The sequence below is a fragment of the Mustela erminea genome, chromosome 13 (genome assembly GCF_009829155.1).
Source record: "Mustela erminea isolate mMusErm1 chromosome 13, mMusErm1.Pri, whole genome shotgun sequence".
In the NCBI taxonomy this organism is placed as follows: domain Eukaryota; kingdom Metazoa; phylum Chordata; class Mammalia; order Carnivora; family Mustelidae; genus Mustela; species Mustela erminea.
The window spans coordinates 66,142,596-66,162,152 of NC_045626.1; the positions used below are offsets into that span (position 1 = coordinate 66,142,596).

At 44.9% G+C, this 19,557-nt stretch overlaps 3 protein-coding genes and 1 pseudogene across 11 annotated transcripts in view; all 4 read right to left on the bottom strand.

Moving 5' to 3' along the window:
- Positions 1-14,122, bottom strand: part of LOC116571643 (immunoglobulin lambda-1 light chain-like) — a 569,629-nt gene extending 555,507 nt beyond the window's left edge. The window contains exons 1-2 of the mRNA XM_032309779.1: positions 14,014-14,122; positions 13,349-13,646 (exon numbers count right to left, since the gene is read on the bottom strand). Coding sequence (XP_032165670.1) covers positions 13,349-13,646; positions 14,014-14,059 — 344 coding nt within the window. The 5' untranslated portion in view covers positions 14,060-14,122. The remainder of the gene's footprint in view (positions 1-13,348; positions 13,647-14,013) is intronic.
- Positions 1-19,557, bottom strand: part of LOC116571641 (immunoglobulin lambda-1 light chain-like) — a 1,068,967-nt gene that overhangs the window by 559,641 nt on the left and 489,769 nt on the right. The window lies entirely within an intron of this gene.
- Positions 1-19,557, bottom strand: part of LOC116571638 (immunoglobulin lambda-1 light chain-like) — a 1,139,351-nt gene that overhangs the window by 530,795 nt on the left and 588,999 nt on the right. The gene's annotated exons all lie outside the window — the stretch shown is intronic.
- LOC116571647 lies at positions 3,750-4,253 on the bottom strand (annotated as a pseudogene).

Below are 19,557 nucleotides of genomic sequence, written 5' to 3' on the forward strand. Positions count from 1 at the left end.
CAATAATGTAGAAAAAAATGATTTAAGAATAGACATTTTATGAGCCACATGGGGTTTGCCTTGTGGATGGGATACTCCAGTGGGATACTGACTGCACTACTCTGGTGGTTGAGAGGACAACGTACTCCCACCCACCATGTCTTCCAGGCAATGAATCACCCAGATGAGTAGGGGGCACGGGCTAGGGGAAGCCTGATGTCTATCACCGGACAATTGGATATCTACAACATAACTGGGGGTAGCAGGTGTATGCATGGACTCAAAAGAACCTCTATTATTCCCTGGGTCTGTAATTACAGTCATAAATTCACCACAATCCAATGCAGCATGCCTGACAATGGACACACATTCCAGAATGAAGGTTTGGTGGTTGTAACTGGTAAGGATCCAGACAAGCTCAGGTGTTTTTTGAGGGAAGAGGAAATGCAGCAGACAGTGAAGCAGTGGTAATTATAGATACCACTCTGACCTCTGGGTAGTGGCAGAAATGAGCAGACTAGAACATGTATTCTTTTCTTATAAGAATATGTTTGGGGAGGAGGAGTCAAGATGGCGGAGAAGTAGCAGGCTGAGACTGCTTCAGCTAGCCGGAGATCAGCTAGATAGCTTATCTAAAGATTGCAAACACCTGAAAATCCATCGGAAGATCGAAGAGAAGAAGAACAGCAATTCTGGAAACAGAAAAACAACCACTTTCTGAAAGGTAGGACCGGCGGAGAAGTGAATCCAAAGCGACGGGAAGATAGACCCCGGGGGGAGGGGCCGGCTCCCGGCAAGCGGCAGAGCAACGGCGCACAAAATCAGGACTTTTAAAAGTCTGTTCCGCTGAGGGACATCGCTCCAGAGGCTAAACCGGGGCGAAGCCCACGCGGGTTCAGCGTGGCCTCAGGTCCCGCAGGGTCACAGAAGGATCAGGGGTGTCTGAGTGTCGCAGACCTTGCGGGTATTGGAACGGGAAAGCCGGCTACAGAGACAGAGCCGACAGTAAGCTCACAGCTCGGTGTTACCTTGAACTGGTCGCAGGCTCGGTGAGCTCGGAGCGCATCCCAACAGTCTCTGGGGACTGAACCCTGGACCCCTGCTGACCCCCAGGCCTGGTACCCTGGGCAGCCCCAACATCTGTCTTGCTGCCCCTGCTGAAGCTCTGCTGTCCCCTGCTGGTGGAGCAGGATTCAGTCCAGGGAATGTCCCCTTGCAGGTCACCCTATAGCACCTGCCACCTGAGAATGGTTGTGGATCAGGGTTTCCAGCCTCCCAGAGGCAGCTGTGCTCCCTGCCCTGCCCAGCCCAGCACAGACAGTTCACATACACGGTGCAGGAGGCAGGACAGGTGTGATTCCTGTATTTGTCTTAGGGTTGAAGTACCGGGCCTAGCCCGCTATCTTCTTTCAGAAAGGGGAGTGCAGGTTTCAGTGTAGTGCATTGAAAAGGGTCGATACTGACACAATCCTGATGTCCCAAAGGCACCAGAGTCCTGTGTATTTAGGAATAAAGATGATACATCTTGCATCCGTATGTGATAGGATACATGAAAAAGGAACACACCTTGGAAGATAAAGAATTGAGTAGAATATGACTCATGTGGTGTATTCCAGACGTCTCCAGGGAAAGATATTGAAAGTGAGAACATTGGTTAACTAGTGAGAAGTGGGTGGGGCGAGGGGAAGGAAGGGAGGAAGGAAGGGAGATGCAGAGTGAGTAGGGGCGCTGGGGTAAGGGGATCTCCTTGAACACACCCTCACGCGTGGCTCAGCCTGCCTGGGCTCTCCTCACAGTGCTAGTGGCATCACCTCCATCTCTCCTGGCTAGAGCTTATCACCTGTTTCAGGTGCTCCCTGTGTTCAATAATAAGTTGCTCATCAGGCCCAAGAGATTCCCCCAATGAGACAATGGGACTAAAGGATTTCTATTCCTGAGGACTCTGCTACGGCCACAGGCTACATCAGAACTTCTGACAAAAATGTTCATTCCTGGCCTCAGGATCACCTGGCACTCCGTGAAGCCAGAAATCACTGTTGAGGAACAATGCAGGAGGAGACACTCACTCTTGACCCTTTCCTTACTCACTTCTACAGGACAAGAGCTGACCAGTGGTCTCTTACTGAGACCCTGATCCTGTTATGAACTTGACAAATAGTAATTTCCACGAATGGAATCCTTTGACCCCTTTAACCAACTCTTTGTAGTTGTCACTCCCTCACTGATTGGTTACCATCTCAGCACAGGAGACAATGCCCCTTTCTGCCTTCCTTTTCCAGTCCCTCTCATTGTTTTCACTGTCTGTCCATCTGTCTGTCTGTCCGTGCCTACTGGGTTATTTTCTTCCAACTCATCCACACCAGAAGGTCCCAGGTGGGTCCTTTGGAGGTGGGATGATTCATTGTGTGGTTCTGGGTATTATTTCCCTACTATCCTCTGGACTACAATGTATGTGGTGAGGAAAATCCCACTAAAGGGACCCGTGGGAGTCCTTTTTTGGGACATAAACTCTGCAAACCCTTGGTAGAACACAATCCTTTACTGGAGTGAGTAAGATGAGTCTGTGATTCCCTGTGACTCAGCCCACAATGTACTCGAAAGAAGTCTCTGCAAGTCTGAGACCTGCTGTTCACCTCTCCTCCTGCTCCTCTTGTACCCTTGCCTACTTTGTCTCTAGAGAAATAGCCACCTTCTCTCCTCCTACCCTCGTGGGAGTTTCCAGGCTATGGGCAGTCCCTGGAATTTCCATCTCAGAGCTGCATCACTAACTAAGGGGACCACACCAGAGTTTCTGGGATCCAGCATCACAATTCCTCCCAACTCTGCTCAGGTCTATGCCCAGGGAGCAGGGTTACTTTGATGAATACAGATGCTCAATGTTAACACAGAAGATGCTGCTTTTCTGATACCAGAAAATCTATGGAGGAGATCAACATGTCCAGTAAGCTGGCCCCCCACCCATTATATGCATTTGAGATGGATCACTCACAGGGTTGAGAGTCAGGGGAGTCAATATATTTATCACTTTGGTGCACCCCCTTCACCATGCCTTGCTGTTGTACCAGTAGCTGTGTTTCTGGGAAGAACCTGGAAAAGTCCTATAGGCAGCATGTGGACTCATTTTTGGCACCAAAAATTGAGAACTGAGTACAGATGGAGTGACCCCAGCCATGCTCTATGTTGGTCCTGGCAGATACATCCTAAAATGTATACTGCTTTCTTACTAGACCCCACCATGGTCTGCACCCACCATGGTCTTAAGACTCTGTGGCATACCTCCCTCATGGACCAAATGTTTCCTTTTGAACATTGAACACTGGCAAGCATCCTATTATGCTTCATAATGAACTTCTCGTGATGGTATTCACTCAACCATCCACCTTGGTAAACTGCAGAACTCAGAGATCTCTGTCCATTTCCTGAGCAGAGACCTGTTATGGATGCACAGGGTCTGATGGCTCATGGGGTCATCTCAGACCAGCTACTCTCTCATGGTCATTTTCCTGTCTAGGCTGATCTTGTCTTTCCCAGCAGTATGGCAAATTAAAGAGCATATTCTGTTGTCAAAAAGACCTAAGTTCATCCCTGTGTCTGTCTCTTTGTAATGGTGTCTTGGGATTTTGTGCAGGATGACAGGGTTTCCAGGCAGAGCTAAAGGTTTCAAGGTCCTGGAGAGGGGCATGCAACAGCTCCCCGAGTCCCCATGGGGAAGAGAAGAGACAGAGTGGGAGGTTTTAGCCTCATTTCCCCTTTGTGTGTATCACTGTGGCTTAACCATATTGACCATCGATTGATTGGCTCTCACCGCAGTGATACTCAGCCTCATCCTCAGACTGGATGTCGGAGATGGTTAATAGCGGTCAGCCCCAGAGCTGGATCCTGAGAAGCGACTGGGGATTCCGTCCCCCTTGCTGTGGCTTCCGTCACTATTAACCTTCATCACATACCGAGGGGCCTTCCCTGGTTCCTGTTGATACCAGAGAACATAGTAATTGCTGTGCTCCCTGCTCAGGGTGCAGGTGAGCTTGACAGAGGCTCCCAGGGAGGCAGATGCAGATTCAGATGAGTCAGCACAGACAGAGCACAGAAACCTGGAAACACAAAACACAAGCATGATGCTGAATGTCCTGGACACTGGACGGTGTTCCCTGGGCACTGTACTTGGAGGGAAATGTCAAAGAGGCAGAATCCTGACCTGTAGAGATAATAAAGGGTAGAAGGTAGAAGGAAACCCAGTCCATGGTGGAGGGGAATTGTGTAGAACTCTTCTCTGGGGCTGTGTTCCTAGGACTGAAGTCTTCAAACTCCCATCTTATCCTCTGTTTTTGCAGCTCAAGGAAGGAGGGGCATCAGATGCAAATCTACTTTCCATTCTTTAATTGGTCTGTGTGAGCTCTTGTTTGAGCTCACCCAGAGCTTAAGAGCTCCATTCTGGTCATTTCCTGAGGTCAGAAGTAGGAGCAGGTGTGGGTTTCTAAAGTGGAGAGTTGATGTTACACAACAATCATCATTGGAAGCATCAGTCATACCCTTTGCACTTGAGCACAACCCAGGGGATTTGGACTTACTGGGTTCTGAAAACAAGACCCACAGTGCTCCCCTGGACGTCCTGGGATGAATGTCACCCTATGTGTATTGCTAGTTTAAAAAAATGACTACTTCTGAGCCCTCAGTAGGTGCTAAACCTTTGTGAGTGTGTACGGGTTCCACTGAATGAGACACAATAAAAACCAAGGCACAGTTTTCCTCCAGTCTTTTAAATGAAGAATCTAACATTGAGAGATTACATGGTTTTCTCATTTCTCATTTGCCATGACAGTGATGAGTAAGTCAAGTTTCTAATCCAGGAGACGTCCCAGAGCCTGCCCTTCCAATCCCCGCCCTGCACCGACCCCTCACCATGCTCCCTCTCCCCTCATCCGAAAGCTACTGAGACCTTCTGGTCACCACCCTCTCTCCTTTATTCCAGTCTATGCCCTCCCAGGTTCTGTTTTGAAGAGTGTTCAGATCTTCATGGTGTTGCCGTCCGTGTTTCCCAAAGAAAAACAGCCTGTTGGGGGAGGAGTCAAGATGGCGGAGAAGTAGCAGGCTGAGACTGCTTCAGCTAGCCGGAGATCAGCTAGATAGCTTATCTAAAGATTGCAAACACCTGAAAACCCGTCGGCAGATCGAAGAGAAGAAGAACAGCAATTCTGGAAACAGAAAAACAACCACTTTCTGAAAGGTAGGACCGGCGGAGAAGTGAATCCAAAGCGACGGGAAGATAGACCCCGGGGGGAGGGGCCAGCTCCTGGCAAGCGGCGGAGCAACGGCGCACAAAATCAGGACTTTTAAAAGTCTGTTCCGCTGAGGGACATCGCTCCAGAGGCTAAACCGGGGCGAAGCCCACGCGGGGTCAGCGTGGCCTCAGGTCCCGCAGGGTCACAGAAGGAGCAGGGGTGTCTGAGTGTCGCAGAGCTTGCGGGTATTGGAACGGGAAAGCCGGCTACAGAGACAGAGCCGACAGTAAGCTCACAGCTCGGTGTTACCTTGAACCGGTCGCAGGCTCGGTGAGCTCGGAGCGCGGCCGGAGGTCAGGCAGACGGGAGTAACTGGGCGCTGTTCTCTGAGGGCGCACTGAGGAGTGGGGCCCTGGGCTCTCGGCTCCTCCGGGCCGGAGACCAGGAGGCCGCCATTTGTATTCCCGTCCTCTGGAACTCTACGGAAAGCGCTCAGGGAACAAAAGCTCCTGAAAGCAAACCTGAGCGGATTACTCACCCCGGCCCCGGGTAAGGGCGGTGTAATTCCGCCTGGGGCAAAGACACTTGAGAATCACTACAACAGGCCCCTCCCCCAGAAGATCAACAAGAAATCCAGCCGAGACCAAGTTCACCTACCAAGGAGTGCGGTTTCAATACCAAGGAGAGCAGCAGAATTCCAGAGGAGGAGAAAGCCAAGCACGGAACTCATGGCTTTTTCCCTGTGATTTTTTTTTAGTCTTGCAGTTAATTTAATTTCTTTTCTTTTCATTTTTTTTATTTTTTTTTTCTCGCCTTCGGGTAAAATTTTTTTTTTTAACTGTTACCTTTTTCTTTTTTAACGATTTTTTACTAGTTTATCTAATATATATATTTTTTCTTTTTTGCATTTTTCTTAGGTGTTTTCCTTTTTTTTAATTCTTTTCTTTTCTTTTTTCTTTTTTTTTTCTTTTTTCTTTTTTTTTCTTTCTTCCTTTTTGAACCTCTTTTTATCCCCTTTCTCCCCCCTCACGATTTCGGATCTCTTCTAATTTGGTTAAAGCATTTTTTCCTGGGGTTGTTGCCACCCTTTTAGTATTTTACTTGCCCCTTCATATACTCTTATCTGGACAAAATGACAAGACGGAAAAATTCAACACAAAAAAAAGAACAAGAGGCAGTACCGAAGGCTAGGGACCGAATCAATACAGACATTGGTAATATGTCAGATCTAGAGTTCAGAATGACAATTCTCAAGGTTCTAGCCGGGCTCGAAAAAGGCATGGAAGATATTAGAGAAACCCCCTCGAGAGATATAAAAGCCCTTTCTGGAGAAATAAAAGAACTAAAATCTAACCAAGTTGAAATAAAAAAAGCTATCAATGAAGTGCAATCAAAAATGGAGGCTCTCACTGCTAGGATAAATGAGGCAGAAGAAAGAATTAGTGATATAGAAGACCAAATGACAGAGAATAAAGAAGCTGAGCAAAAGAGGGACAAACAGCTACTGGACCACGAGGGGAGAATTCGAGAGATAAGTGACACCATAAGACGGAACAACATTAGAATAATTGGGATTCCAGAAGAAGAAGAAAGAGAGAGGGGAGCAGAAGGTATACTGGAGAGAATTATTGGGGAGAATTTCCCCAATATGGCAAAGGGAACGAGCATCAAAATTCAGGAGGTTCAGAGAACGCCCCTCAAAATCAATAGGAATAGGCCCACACCCCGTCACCTAATAGTAAAATTTACAAGTCTCAGTGACAAAGAGAAAATCCTGAAAGCAGCCCGGGAAAAGAAGTCTGTAACATACAATGGTAAAAATATTAGATTGGCAGCTGACTTATCCACAGAGACCTGGCAGGCCAGAAAGAGCTGGCATGATATTTTCAGAGCACTAAACGAGAAAAACATGCAGCCAAGAATACTATATCCAGCTAGGCTATCATTGAAAATAGAAGGAGAGATTAAAAGCTTCCAGGACAAACAAAAACTGAAAGAATTTGCAAATACCAAACCAGCTCTACAGGAAATCTTGAAAGGGGTCCTCTAAGCAAAGAGAGAGCCTACAAGTGGTAGATCAGAAAGGAACAGAGACCATATACAGTAACAGTCAACTTACAGGCAATACAATGGCACTAAATTCATATCTCTCAATAGTTACCCTGAATGTTAATGGGCTAAATGCCCCTGTCAAAAGACACAGGGTATCAGAATGGATAAAAAAACAAAACCCATCTATATGTTGCCTCCAAGAAACTCATTTTAAGCCCGAAGACACCTCCAGATTTAAAGTGAGGGGGTGGAAAAGAATTTACCATGCTAATGGACATCAGAAGAAAGCAGGAGTGGCAATCCTTATATCAGATCAATTAGATTTTAAGCCAAAGACTATAATAAGAGATGAGGAAGGACACTATATCATACTCAAAGGGTCTGTCCAACAAGAAGATTTAACAATTTTAAATATCTATGCCCCCAACGTGGGAGCAGCCAACTATATAAACCAATTAATAACAAAATCAAAGAAACACATCAACAATAATACAATAATAGTAGGGGACTTTAACACTCCCCTCACTGAAATGGACAGATCATCCAAGCAAAAGATCAGCAAGGAAATAAAGGCCTTAAACGACACACTGGACCAGATGGACATCACAGATATATTCAGAATATTTCATCCCAAAGCAACAGAATACACATTCTTCTCTAGTGCACATGGAACATTCTCCAGAATAGATCACATCCTCGGTCCTAAATCAGGACTCAACCGGTATCAAAAGATTGGGATCATTCCCTGCATATTTTCAGACCACAATGCTCTAAAGTTAGAACTCAACCACAAAAGGAAGTTTGGAAAGAACCCAAATACATGGAGACTAAACAGCATCCTTCTAAAGAATGAATGGGTCAACCGGGAAATTAAAGAAGAATTGAAAAAAATCATGGAAACAAATGATAATGAAAATACAACGGTTCAAAATCTGTGGGACACAACAAAGGCAGTCCTGAGAGGAAAATATATAGCGGTACAAGCCTTTCTCAAGAAACAAGAAAGGTCTCAGGTACACAACCTAACCCTACACTTAAAGGAGCTGGAGAAAGAACAAGAAAGAAACCCTAAGCCCAGCAGGAGAAGAGAAATCATAAAGATCAGAGCGGAAATCAATGAAATAGAAACCAAAAAAACAATAGAACAAATCAACGAAACTAGGAGCTGGTTCTTTGAAAGAATTAATAAAATTGATAAACCCCTGGCCCGACTCATCAAAAAGAAAAGAGAAAGGACCCAAATAAATAAAATCATGAATGAAAGAGGAGAGATCACAACTAACACCAAAGAAATACAAACTATTATAAGAACATACTATGAGCAACTCTACGCCAATAAATTTGACAATCTGGAAGAAATGGATGCACTCCTAGAAACATATAAACTACCACAACTGAACCAGGAAGAAATAGAAAGCCTGAACAGACCCATAACCAGTAAGGAGATGGAAACAGTCATTAAAAATCTCCAAACAAACAAAAGCCCAGGGCCAGACGGCTTCCCGGGGGAATTCTACCAAACATTTAAAGAAGAACTAATTCCTATTCTCCTGAAACTGTTCCAAAAAATAGAAATGGAAGGAAAACTTCCAAACTCATTTTATGAGGCCAGCATCACCTTGATCCTAAAACCAGACAAGGATCCCACCAAAAAAGAGAGCTATAGACCGATATCCTTGATGAACACAGATGCGAAAATACTCAACAAAATACTAGCCAATAGGATTCAACAGTACATTAAAAAGATTATTCACCACGACCAAGTGGGATTTATTCCAGGGCTGCAAGGTTGGTTCAACATCCGCAAATCAGTCAATGTGATACAACACATCAATAAAAGAAAGAACAAGAACCATATGATACTCTCAATAGATGCTGAAAAAGCATTTGACAAAGTACAGCATCCCTTCCTGATCAAAACTCTTCAAAGTGTAGGGATAGAGGGCACATACCTCAATATCATCAAAGCCATCTATGAAAAACCCACCGCAAATATCATTCTCAATGGAGAAAACCTGAAAGCTTTTCCGCTAAGGTCAGGAACACGGCAGGGATGTCCATTATCACCACTGCTATTCAACATAGTACTAGAGGTCCTAGCCTCAGCAATCAGACAACAAAAGGAAATTAAAGGCATCCAAATAGGCAAAGAAGAAGTCAAATTATCACTCTTCGCAGATGATATGATACTATATGTGGAAAACCCAAAAGACTCCACTCCAAAACTGCTAGAACTTATACAGGAATTCAGTCAAGTGTCAGGATATAAAATCAATGCACAGAAATCAGTTGCATTTTTCTACACCAACAGCAAGACAGAAGAAAGAGAAATTAAGGAGTCAATCCCGTTTACAATTGCACCCAAAACCATAAGATACCTAGGAATAAACCTAACCAAAGAGACACAGAATCTATACTCAGAAAACTATAAAGTACTCATGAAAGAAATTGAGGAAGACACAAAGAAATGGAAAAATGTTCCATGCTCCTGGATTGGAAGAATAAATATTGTGAAAATGTCTATGCTACCTAAAGCAATCTACACATTTAATGCAATTCCTATCAAAGTACCATCCATCTTTTTCAAAGAAATGGAACAAATAATGCTAAAATTTATATGGAACCAGAAAAGACCTCGAATAGCCAAAGGGATATTGAAAAAGAAAGCCAACGTTGGTGGCATCACAATTCCGGACTTCAAGCTCTATTACAAAGCTGTCGTCATCAAGACAGCATGGTACTGGCACAAAAACAGACACATAGATCAATGGAACAGAATAGAGAGCCCAGAAATAGACCCTCAACACTATGGTCAACTAATCTTCGACAAAGCAGGAAAGAATGTCCAATGGCAAAAAGACAGCCTCTTCAATAAATGGTGCTGGGAAAATTGGACAGCCACATGCAGAAAAATGAAATTGGACCATTTCCTTACACCACACACAAAAATAGACTCAAAATGGATGAAGGACCTCAATGTACGAAAGGAATCCATCAAAATCCTTGAGGAGAACACGGGCAGCAACCTCTTTGACCTCAACCGCAGCAACATCTTCCTAGGAACAACGCAAAAGGCAAGGGAAGCAAGGGCAAAAATGAACTATTGGGATTTCATCAAGATCAAAAGCTTTTGCACAGCAAAGGAAACAGTTAACAAAATCAAAAGACAACTGACAGAATGGGAGAAGATATTTGCAAACGACATATCAGATAAAGGACTAGTGTCCAGAATCTATAAAGAACTTAGCAAACTCAACACCCAAAGAACAAATAATCCAATCAAGAAATGGGCAGAGGACATGAACAGACATTTCTGCAAAGAAGACATCCAGATGGCCAACAGACACATGAAAAAGTGCTCCATATCACTCGGCATCAGGGAAATACAAATCAAAACCACAATGAGATATCACCTCACACCAGTCAGAATGGCTAAAATAAACAAGTCAGGAAATGACAGATGCTGGCGAGGATGCGGAGAAAGGGGAACTCTCCTACACTGTTGGTGGGAATGCAAGCTGGTGCAGCCACTCTGGAAAACAGCATGGAGGTTCCTCAAAATGTTGAAAATAGAACTGCCCTATGACCCAGCAATTGCACTATTGGGTATTTACCCTAAGGATACAAACGTAGTGATCCAAAGGGGCACATGCACCCGAATGTTTATAGCAGCAATGTCCACAATAGCCAAACTATGGAAAGAACCTAGATGTCCATCAACAGATGAATGGATCAAGAAGATGTGGTATATATACACAATGGAATACTATGCAGCCATCAAAAGAAATGAAATCTTGCCATTTGCGACAACATGGATGGAACTAGAGCGTATCATGCTTAGCGAAATAAGTCAAGCAGAGAAAGACAACTATCATATGATCTCCCTGATATGAGGAAGTGGTGATGCAACATGGGGGCTTAAGTGGGTAGGAGAAGAGTCAATGAAACAAGATGGGATTGGGAGGGAGACAAACCATAAGTGACTTTTAATCTCACAAAACAAACTGAGGGTTGCTGGGGGGAGGGGGTTTGGGAGAAGGGGGTGGGATTATGGACATTGGGGAGGGTATGTGCTTTGGTGAGTGCTGTGAAGTGTGTAAACCTGGTGATTCACAGACCTGTACCCCTGGGGATAGAGTATTACGCCTCCATCAGAAAGGATGAATACCCAACTTTTGTAGCATCATGGACGGGACTGGAAGAGATTATGCTGAGTGAAATAAGTCAAGCAGAGAGAGTCAACTATCATATGGTTTCACTTATTTGTGGAGCATAACAAATAGCATGGAGGACATGGGGACTTAGAGTGGAGAAGGGAGTTGGGGGAAATTGGAAGGGGAGGTGAACCATGAGAGACTATGGACTCTGAAAAACAATCTGAGGGTTTTGAAGGGACGGGGGGTGGGAGGTTGGGGTACCAGGTGGTGGGTATTATAGAGGGCATGGATTGCATGGAGCACGGGGTGTGGTGCAAAAATAATGAATACTGTTATGCTGGAAATAAAAAGAAATAAAAAAAAAAAGGGATTGAGGAGCCACTGGAAACTTTGATGAATACTAAATAAACATGTAGGATTGTAAAAAAAAAAAAAAAAAAAAAAAAGAATATGTTTGGATACATAGTTATCGTATGTTTCTGCTTTGTTCTCCTGTCCCAAACCATTATCATCTATCATCAAATGTATTTACAATAGCTAACTTTATATCTCAATATTGAAGTTATGGGATATCAAATAATCTGGAACAAAATAAAGATCACTAGTAGACAAAAATATATTTTATATCGCCTCATAGGGAAAGGGTGGCCCTGTTCATAACCATTCACTTCATAGATTTGTCTTGAAGTGGAAGTGGAGGTGGAATCAGGGCTCTCAATATTCTCTTTATTTGGAGCCTGATTTGTGCAGACCTTGGTGAAAGTCATGGGGAGGAGTGGTGGTCTGTGGTGGCTTATTACTTGTCTGCACTGACAGGCTGAATTGTATTTCAAAAAATCATTGTCTGTACATATTTCTGGGTAGGGTGAGTGTAAAGAGAAATACTTGGGCACCATTTTGGAGGTAGAAGTGAGGCAGCACCCATTGTGTGTCTCATTCCCGTGGTTGTGTACCTTTTGGTCACTTTGTAGGATGAGGCCACTGACTCCTCATCCCACATTCACTATCAGGATGGATGGACTCTCCAACTACTTATCAGGCCTCATAGCACCTACTGTGTGTGCATCTATTCTCATTGTACAAAAATAGAAGATACGATATGTCTGAGGATTTCATGCTAAGTTGGATTTGGAGGAGAAAGCAAAGCTTTGTGGACATCTGGTATAGTCCTCAGGTCCCTGAGGACTGTGTTTGGCCAACCTGGATTGGGTTCCTTGAATAGATTCTGAGATGCAGAAGTGCATTTGCAGGAAATCTGGAGGGAGCCTGGCCAGACTGGGCAGAAGGAGAATGACTCAGTGAGACATCAGATGAGATATCCTTCCAGTGGTGAGCTCTAAAGCTGGGACCATTCAGGACATGTGAACCTGAGGGAGGATCTTGAGAGTTTGGATTCAGGCCATCATTCTATACAGTCTCTCCAAGGAAGGGCAGAAACCCGGGGAGGCAATTTTCTCTAGGGAGAGATGGGACATATATGAGCCCAGAAGAGGAGTGACACATTGAATAATGCACTGGTCTGCTCCACTCAGAATCCCCAGCCATCATGGTGGCAGGGATTCTGGAGCTCAACTGAGTTGGAAGATTCTGGGCTCCAGTCCTGGGCAGTTGGGTGAAGGAATGGTCTCTGACCACCATAAAGAAATGAGTGGTAATTACAACTGACAGATGGTTCTTTCCATTTGTCTTTATACCCAATCCCTCTGTTCCCAAACATACTCAGGCCCAGACAATCTCAGGAGCCCCAAACCAACCCTGTACATCTTGTACAGATACTACCAAAGTATGGGTGTCTAGGGAGGTCTGGGGAATTTGGATTTGGGGACCTGAGTTAGACCTGCTCCCTTCTCTGTGCACAGGCCTCCTGGAGCTGGAGGAGAGTGTAACCCAGACAGGGAAGGGGTTTGTGTCTCACTTCCCTGTCTGTCTGTGTCACTGTGAGCATCAGAACTTCTATCCCACACCTGACAGTAATAGTCAGCCTCATCCTCAGCCCGGGACCCACTGATGGTCAGGGTGGCCGTGTTCCCAGATTTGGTGCCTGAAAATCGCTCAGGAATCCCTGAGGGCCGTTTGTTGCTGTTATAGATGATCAGCACAGGAGCCTGGCCCGGCTTCTGCTGGTACCAGTGAACAAATTTATTTCCAATGTTGTTTCCCCCACAGGTGACCTGGGCTGTCTTTCCCAGAGCCACTGACACAGATGGGGGCTGAGTCAGCACATAGGAGGCCACAGAACCTGAAAGAAAGAAAAGGAGCATTAGATTTTCAGCTCTGGGTCTCACCCCAGAACACCATCACCTGCCTGGGCTAAGCTCCAGGGATTCTCACTGCCCTGTTTCCACCCTTCCAGCATCTCAGCTCCTGAAGCCCATGGATCTGGCTGGTGGATGGATTCTTTGCCCAAAGGAGAGCATCCTCAATTTTCTCTGGACAAGTCAGAACTAGTGAGCACTTGGGGGGATGACACCCCTGCTATCTCTCATCCTGCAGCAGGGTCATTAACATTCTTCCCTGGACAAGCACCTCCCTGCAGAGCTCAGAGTCAGGGCCTTTATTGCCCCAGATTCCTGGGGCTGCAGAGGGTCTGAGCCTGGGTGTAGCACCTGTGCAGTGAGCAAGGAGGCCAAGAAGGAGAGGAGTCCAGGCCATGGTGGAGATGCCCTGATTCTACTCTCCAAGTCCTATGGCCGGGCTGGATTCATCCCAGGCCTCTCTTATCCTCTAGCCGGAGAGACAGGATGTTCATGCAAATCAACTGGGGCTCAGGGGCTGCTGCTGAGGAACCATCTGGTTTCAGAGAGGGGCTCATCCCCAAGGGACACAGAGAGAGGACAGAAAGCCCTGCAGATCCACCCTCATCCCAGGGGATCCTGTTTTATACCCTGGTCCATAGTCTGGGGTGCCCAACTCCAGACTTATCCATGTCCTGACTTCAGTCCTGGGCTGGTATGTCCTGGTTGAGTGCTGAAGTAGAATTTCCATTCTCTGAGCCCACAATAGTTTGTTTCCTTTGCAGGCACTAGGAGGCTTAAGTCAGTGAAGTCCCTAAGCCGTGTGTCTGTTGGGGAACGCCAGAACCCAAACAAAAGTCCTCCCTTGCCAAGAACACATGGAGTTTTAAGGAGTCATTGAAGGGCTACTGGAGGTGTGTGTCCTGAATGTGGGCCATAGATGCTCTGCCTCAGTATCTCTAGGGTGCACTGAGTGTTGGGGCTGACTCGGCCTTAACAGAGATTGACAGTGACTGAGTGTAGCAGGAATGTGCTTGGTGGGGACACGTGAAGTTTTGGACCAGTGCTAGAGACAGAGACAAATTCATCAGGATACAGCTCTGAGAGCCCCCGAGTCAGAATTTTACATCAGTCGAAGCTGATAGTGTAGAAAACATGGACGTATTCTTTTCTCTCAGGTCCTGGTGAACAACCCTCCCTGTTAAAACTCCTAATGCCCAGACTCTCCCCAGGGCCAGGTGGCTTGGCCAGTTGGTCTCTGCTGCCCCCTGGTGGCTCCTCTCCTGGATGTGCAGAGAGGTCTTTTTGTCCAGGAGGAGATTCAGAACCCACTGTTCACATCCTGATTCCCTTATCTGTGGACTGCAGGCCCCAGAGAGGCATATTCTTCTCTACGTGGCCCTTGCCACATTCATGGCCATATTTCTGGAGATCCGAGTATCCATGAAAATAGGAACAGGCCCATGTGAGGAGGAGAATGCAGGACCCATCCGAGGTATCACTGCTCCTACCACTGGGTTGGTGGGTTGTCATGGACGTGGTTCTGTGCTGGGAACTGGGGGACACAGGACTCAGGCACTAGTTATTAGCGACCCTGCTGGCTGGTGCACCAAAATAGGGCAGTGGTGACTACAGCTCCAAGGACAGAGACAGGAGAACAACCACCTGGCAAATAATTTATTTGACCAACTTTGGTTTGGCAGACTTTCCATCCTGGGAAATCTTTATGAAGAAGACAGTTTCTCTCTCAGAGTTTCTATGTTGTGGGTGGAATGGCATAATGGACACACTTGTTTTGGTGAGACAGTAGACAGGCTCTACCACCGTTTACCTCGGTCTTGTCTTCTATATTCATTTGAAAGCCAAACCATTGTTATTTCCATGTCCTTCTTGGCCAGTACTGACCTTGTGAATAAGCACTGGTCGATAGCTATGTCATTCATCTTTTGATCTTTCTGGGGACATTTGACCTCATGAAGTAAGGAAACACACCAGATATATGGAGTGCCTTTCCTCCTGAACATGGTGTGAGAGCTGGAGCTGCAGCAGTCATGTGAGCTCTGTTGTCAGCGAGAATGAAAATCAAAGCTGCATAGCTGAGATGTTGAGACGAAGAGTGAGTAGACTTGGAGCTTGGAATTGGAGAACGTCCCAGAAACTAGGCTTCTGATTCCAGACTTTGTTAGGAGGGAATTTGTCTGTTTCTGCCTTTGATTATCATCTGTATGTTTCGCATTAATGTTTTGTGACCAGTAGGGAAATTATGACAAATCAATGAACTAACCAAATAACGTTAGGAATAAACATTCAATAATAGGTAATATGCAGAAATTAAGTTGGATATCAGGAAAAGAAAACAGTGAGCAGAGAGTTTGGAAGAAATCACTCTGGGGAGGTGACACTAGAGCTGCTGTCAGGGTGAGAAGAAGGAACGGGCACAGGACATGTGTCCGGGGACAGCAGAGGCAGTCTCTATGGGAAAGACTCCTGTTTGTCTGTGGCTGAAGGAACGGTGGGAACCTAAATTGTCCAAGATTTAAATCTTGTCAGTTTCAAGGTAATATTTTTTTAGAAGTGAAAAATTGGGGGGCTGGACTGATGTGTTGTCAGAATTCATTTTGCTGTTTGTTTTTGGTTTTGGTGAATCACAGGAGTGGCTCCTGTGTGAATAGGAGTAAACTGAAGTGGAAGCAGTAGCCTTTTTTTTCTTTTCTTTTCTTTTTTTTTTTTTTTTGACGGAGAGAGAGGAATCACAAGTAGGTAGAGAGGCAGGCAGAGAGAGAGGGGAGAAATCAGGCTTCCCACGGAGCAGAGAGCCCGACGGGGGGCTTGATTCCAGGACCCTGGGATCATGACCTGAGCCGAAGGCAGAGGCTTTAACCCACTGAGCCACCCAGGTGCCCCGAAGCAGTAGCCTTTTTGTAGCTGATGGTCATTGTGGTCATTTTCTGGGTGGTCAGACAGTCTTATATAATGTATTCTACTAATTGTTTTTGTATGTTCAAACCCCTTGTATTGTTGCAATAAATCCCTTTTGTTCATGGTGTCTAATTCATTCTATATTTTGCTGGATTAAGTTTGGTAGTGTTTTGTTGAGGATTTCTGTGCTTGTATTTATAAGAGAGAGTGGTCTATAGTTTTCTAGTGATGCGTGGTTTTGGTATCAGTGTAACAATGGCTACATGAAATGAATTGAGAAGTCTACCACATTAATTTATTTTTTGGAACAGCTGGTGAAAAATTCCTATTACAGTTGAGTTTTGAACAAAACATGTATTAGGGGTGCTGACACAGGTGCAGTCTAAAATCTGCATTTAATATTTGACTCCCACAAACCTTAACTACTAATAGTCTACTCTTGACCACAAACCTTACTGACAACATACACAGTGGATTAACACATATTTATATGTTACATGTGTTGTATATTGTATTCTTGTAAAAAAGTGAGTCCAAATAGAAAGTATTGTGAAGAGGAAAATTAGAAAATTGGGATCGCTGGTGCTGGTGTGTGGGGCCCTTGCAGCCCCTACCCTACCAGCACCATGTGAGCCTCCAGTGAGGATGGGCTCTGTGCTGACCCAGTGCACCATTCCTCAGCCAAGAACATTGATGCGCATATGGTTAATGCACAAGAACCTGTGCATGGTCACCAACCTGCCCTAACAATGTGGCAAATAGACGTGAACTGCACTCAGTTCCTCAACCTGCAAGCCGCCTCTGCTGAGTGGAGAATGGAGCCTGGCCTTCCCTTGTGACAAGGTGGAGAGGCAGCAGAGAGGGAGTAACGTTCAGATTGAAGAGATCGTCACTGCCTCTCAGGTCAAATCCATCAGTACAGCAAGATCTGAGTGAAAAGGGAGGACACCCACCCCCTGTGGAAGGGAAAGGAAGCCTGGCCCAAGGGGGAGCATACTGGGAAATGCCATCAAATGCACCTTCACCAAGTTCCATATTGACCAGAAGGCTGTGTGGTGACATGGTGTGTCCCATGGAAGGGTCCCTATCTCTCCCTGTCTACACGTAAGCCTTTCCTTACTCAGTAGGGATGTCATACCCATCACTGTTAGCTACATGATCAATTCCAACATATGCAGTGATTATACTTGCTGTTTATACTGATTTATCTTTTCTTTTTTCCTTTTTTTAAAGATTTTATTTATTTGACAGAGAGAGAGAGAGACATCAAAAGATAGAATACAAGCAGGTGGAGTGGGAGAGGGAGAAGCAGGCTTCCTGCTGAGCAGGGAGAAGATGCAGGTTTGATCCCTGTATTTATCTTTTCTGACTCTTACAATCATTTTGTAGATTCAGATTCTTTCTGAAATCACTTCCTCCTGTCGGAGGGAAGTTCAACAGTATTTCCTGTGATATGGGTCTGCTGATGATCAGTTCTGTCAGTTTGGTAGAGCTGAAGAAACTTTTCTTAGCCTTCATTATGGAAGGATATTTCCCATGGATAAAGAAATATATATTTTTGTTTGTTTGTTTAGTATCTAGAAGATGTTAAGCCACTGTCCTCTATATGCATTTCTGCTCATGAGAAATTTGTTGGTCTCCTTCACTGTTCCTCTGAATCTAGTGTCTTCCTCTCTGGGTGTTGTTTTTATCTCTAGCGGTATGATTGGGCTGCTTTAATTTTCTTCTCTGTCTCCTCTTAGCTTTTCAATCCTTCAGACGAAATTTGGATGAAAGTCTGCAACCTTTTCCTGACTTCCATCCACAGCCTTCTGTCCTTCCTGCCCCTTCCAGACCTGACACCCAGGACTGCCTGAGCTGATTCTTAACCCGAGTGACTCTCTCCCACCATCTCTGTCTCTCTGCATCACAGAGAAATACACACATACACGCACATGACATTCATGTTCTATTAGATCTGTACCCTCTGGATATTCCTAAGTCATGCACCTTAATAGCTATAGCTCTTTGTTGTTAAAATGATGTTGTTTTAATGGTTTTTTTCTTGTGGTTTGCAGTCAGTCCTCACCTCCTGCCTCATCAGAGTTCCTCCCAGTGACCTGACTTCACTCACTTGCAGGATAAAGAAGTCACAACATGGTCCCATCTCCCTCATCATTTCTGCTTTCATTGTCATGTTTTACTTGTTCTTCACTATAAATCAAACATGTTGTTATGGTTTTTGCTTTAAGCACATGACTGTATTTCTAGGCATTAACCACTAAAACTTGTTTTAGGTTTATCCATGCAGTTATGATTAGCTTATAGTTTGTGATAACTAACTTTCCCCTCTGTCACCCTTTCCTTCTGTGCAAGGGGCATCCATCACTGTTGCTCATGCTGAGGGTCTACGGGTGATCAGTTCTGAGAAGTCTGTTGTCTGAGAAAGGTTGATTTCATCTTCACTTTGCAATAACATTTTTGTCAGTAAAGACCAAAGATAACAGATATTTCCCATTAGAATTTGCAGACATAGCTTTTTTCTACAGTTTTACAGTTTACATAGTTCATGATGAGAAATGTGCTTCCTCCATGATGCTGGTTCTCTGTAGGAAACAAGACTCTCTTCTCTGGTTGTGAGAGTTTCTGCATTGTTGTTTTGTTATAATTTCATATGATGTGTCCTGTGCTGTCTCTCATGTTCCTTGTGCCTGAGCTTCATTGAGCTTCTTGGGTATATTGGTTCCTGGGTTTCTCCAAATTTGAAGCCTTTCTGAAGATTGTTTCTTCTATTTTTTTGGCTCACTCTCAATTTCATACCTTCCCTCCCTGAAGCTCCGACACTTGCACACTGTCCGGGTGGCATAAGGTATCCGCCAGGCATTTAGCCTTCATTAATTTAATCAGGCATTTCACTGTGTGTTTCATTTTGAATACTTTACATCGCTTTTTCATCTAATTCCCTGATCTCTTCTTTTGTAGCATCATACCTGCTTTTAGTCTATCCCCTGTATTTTT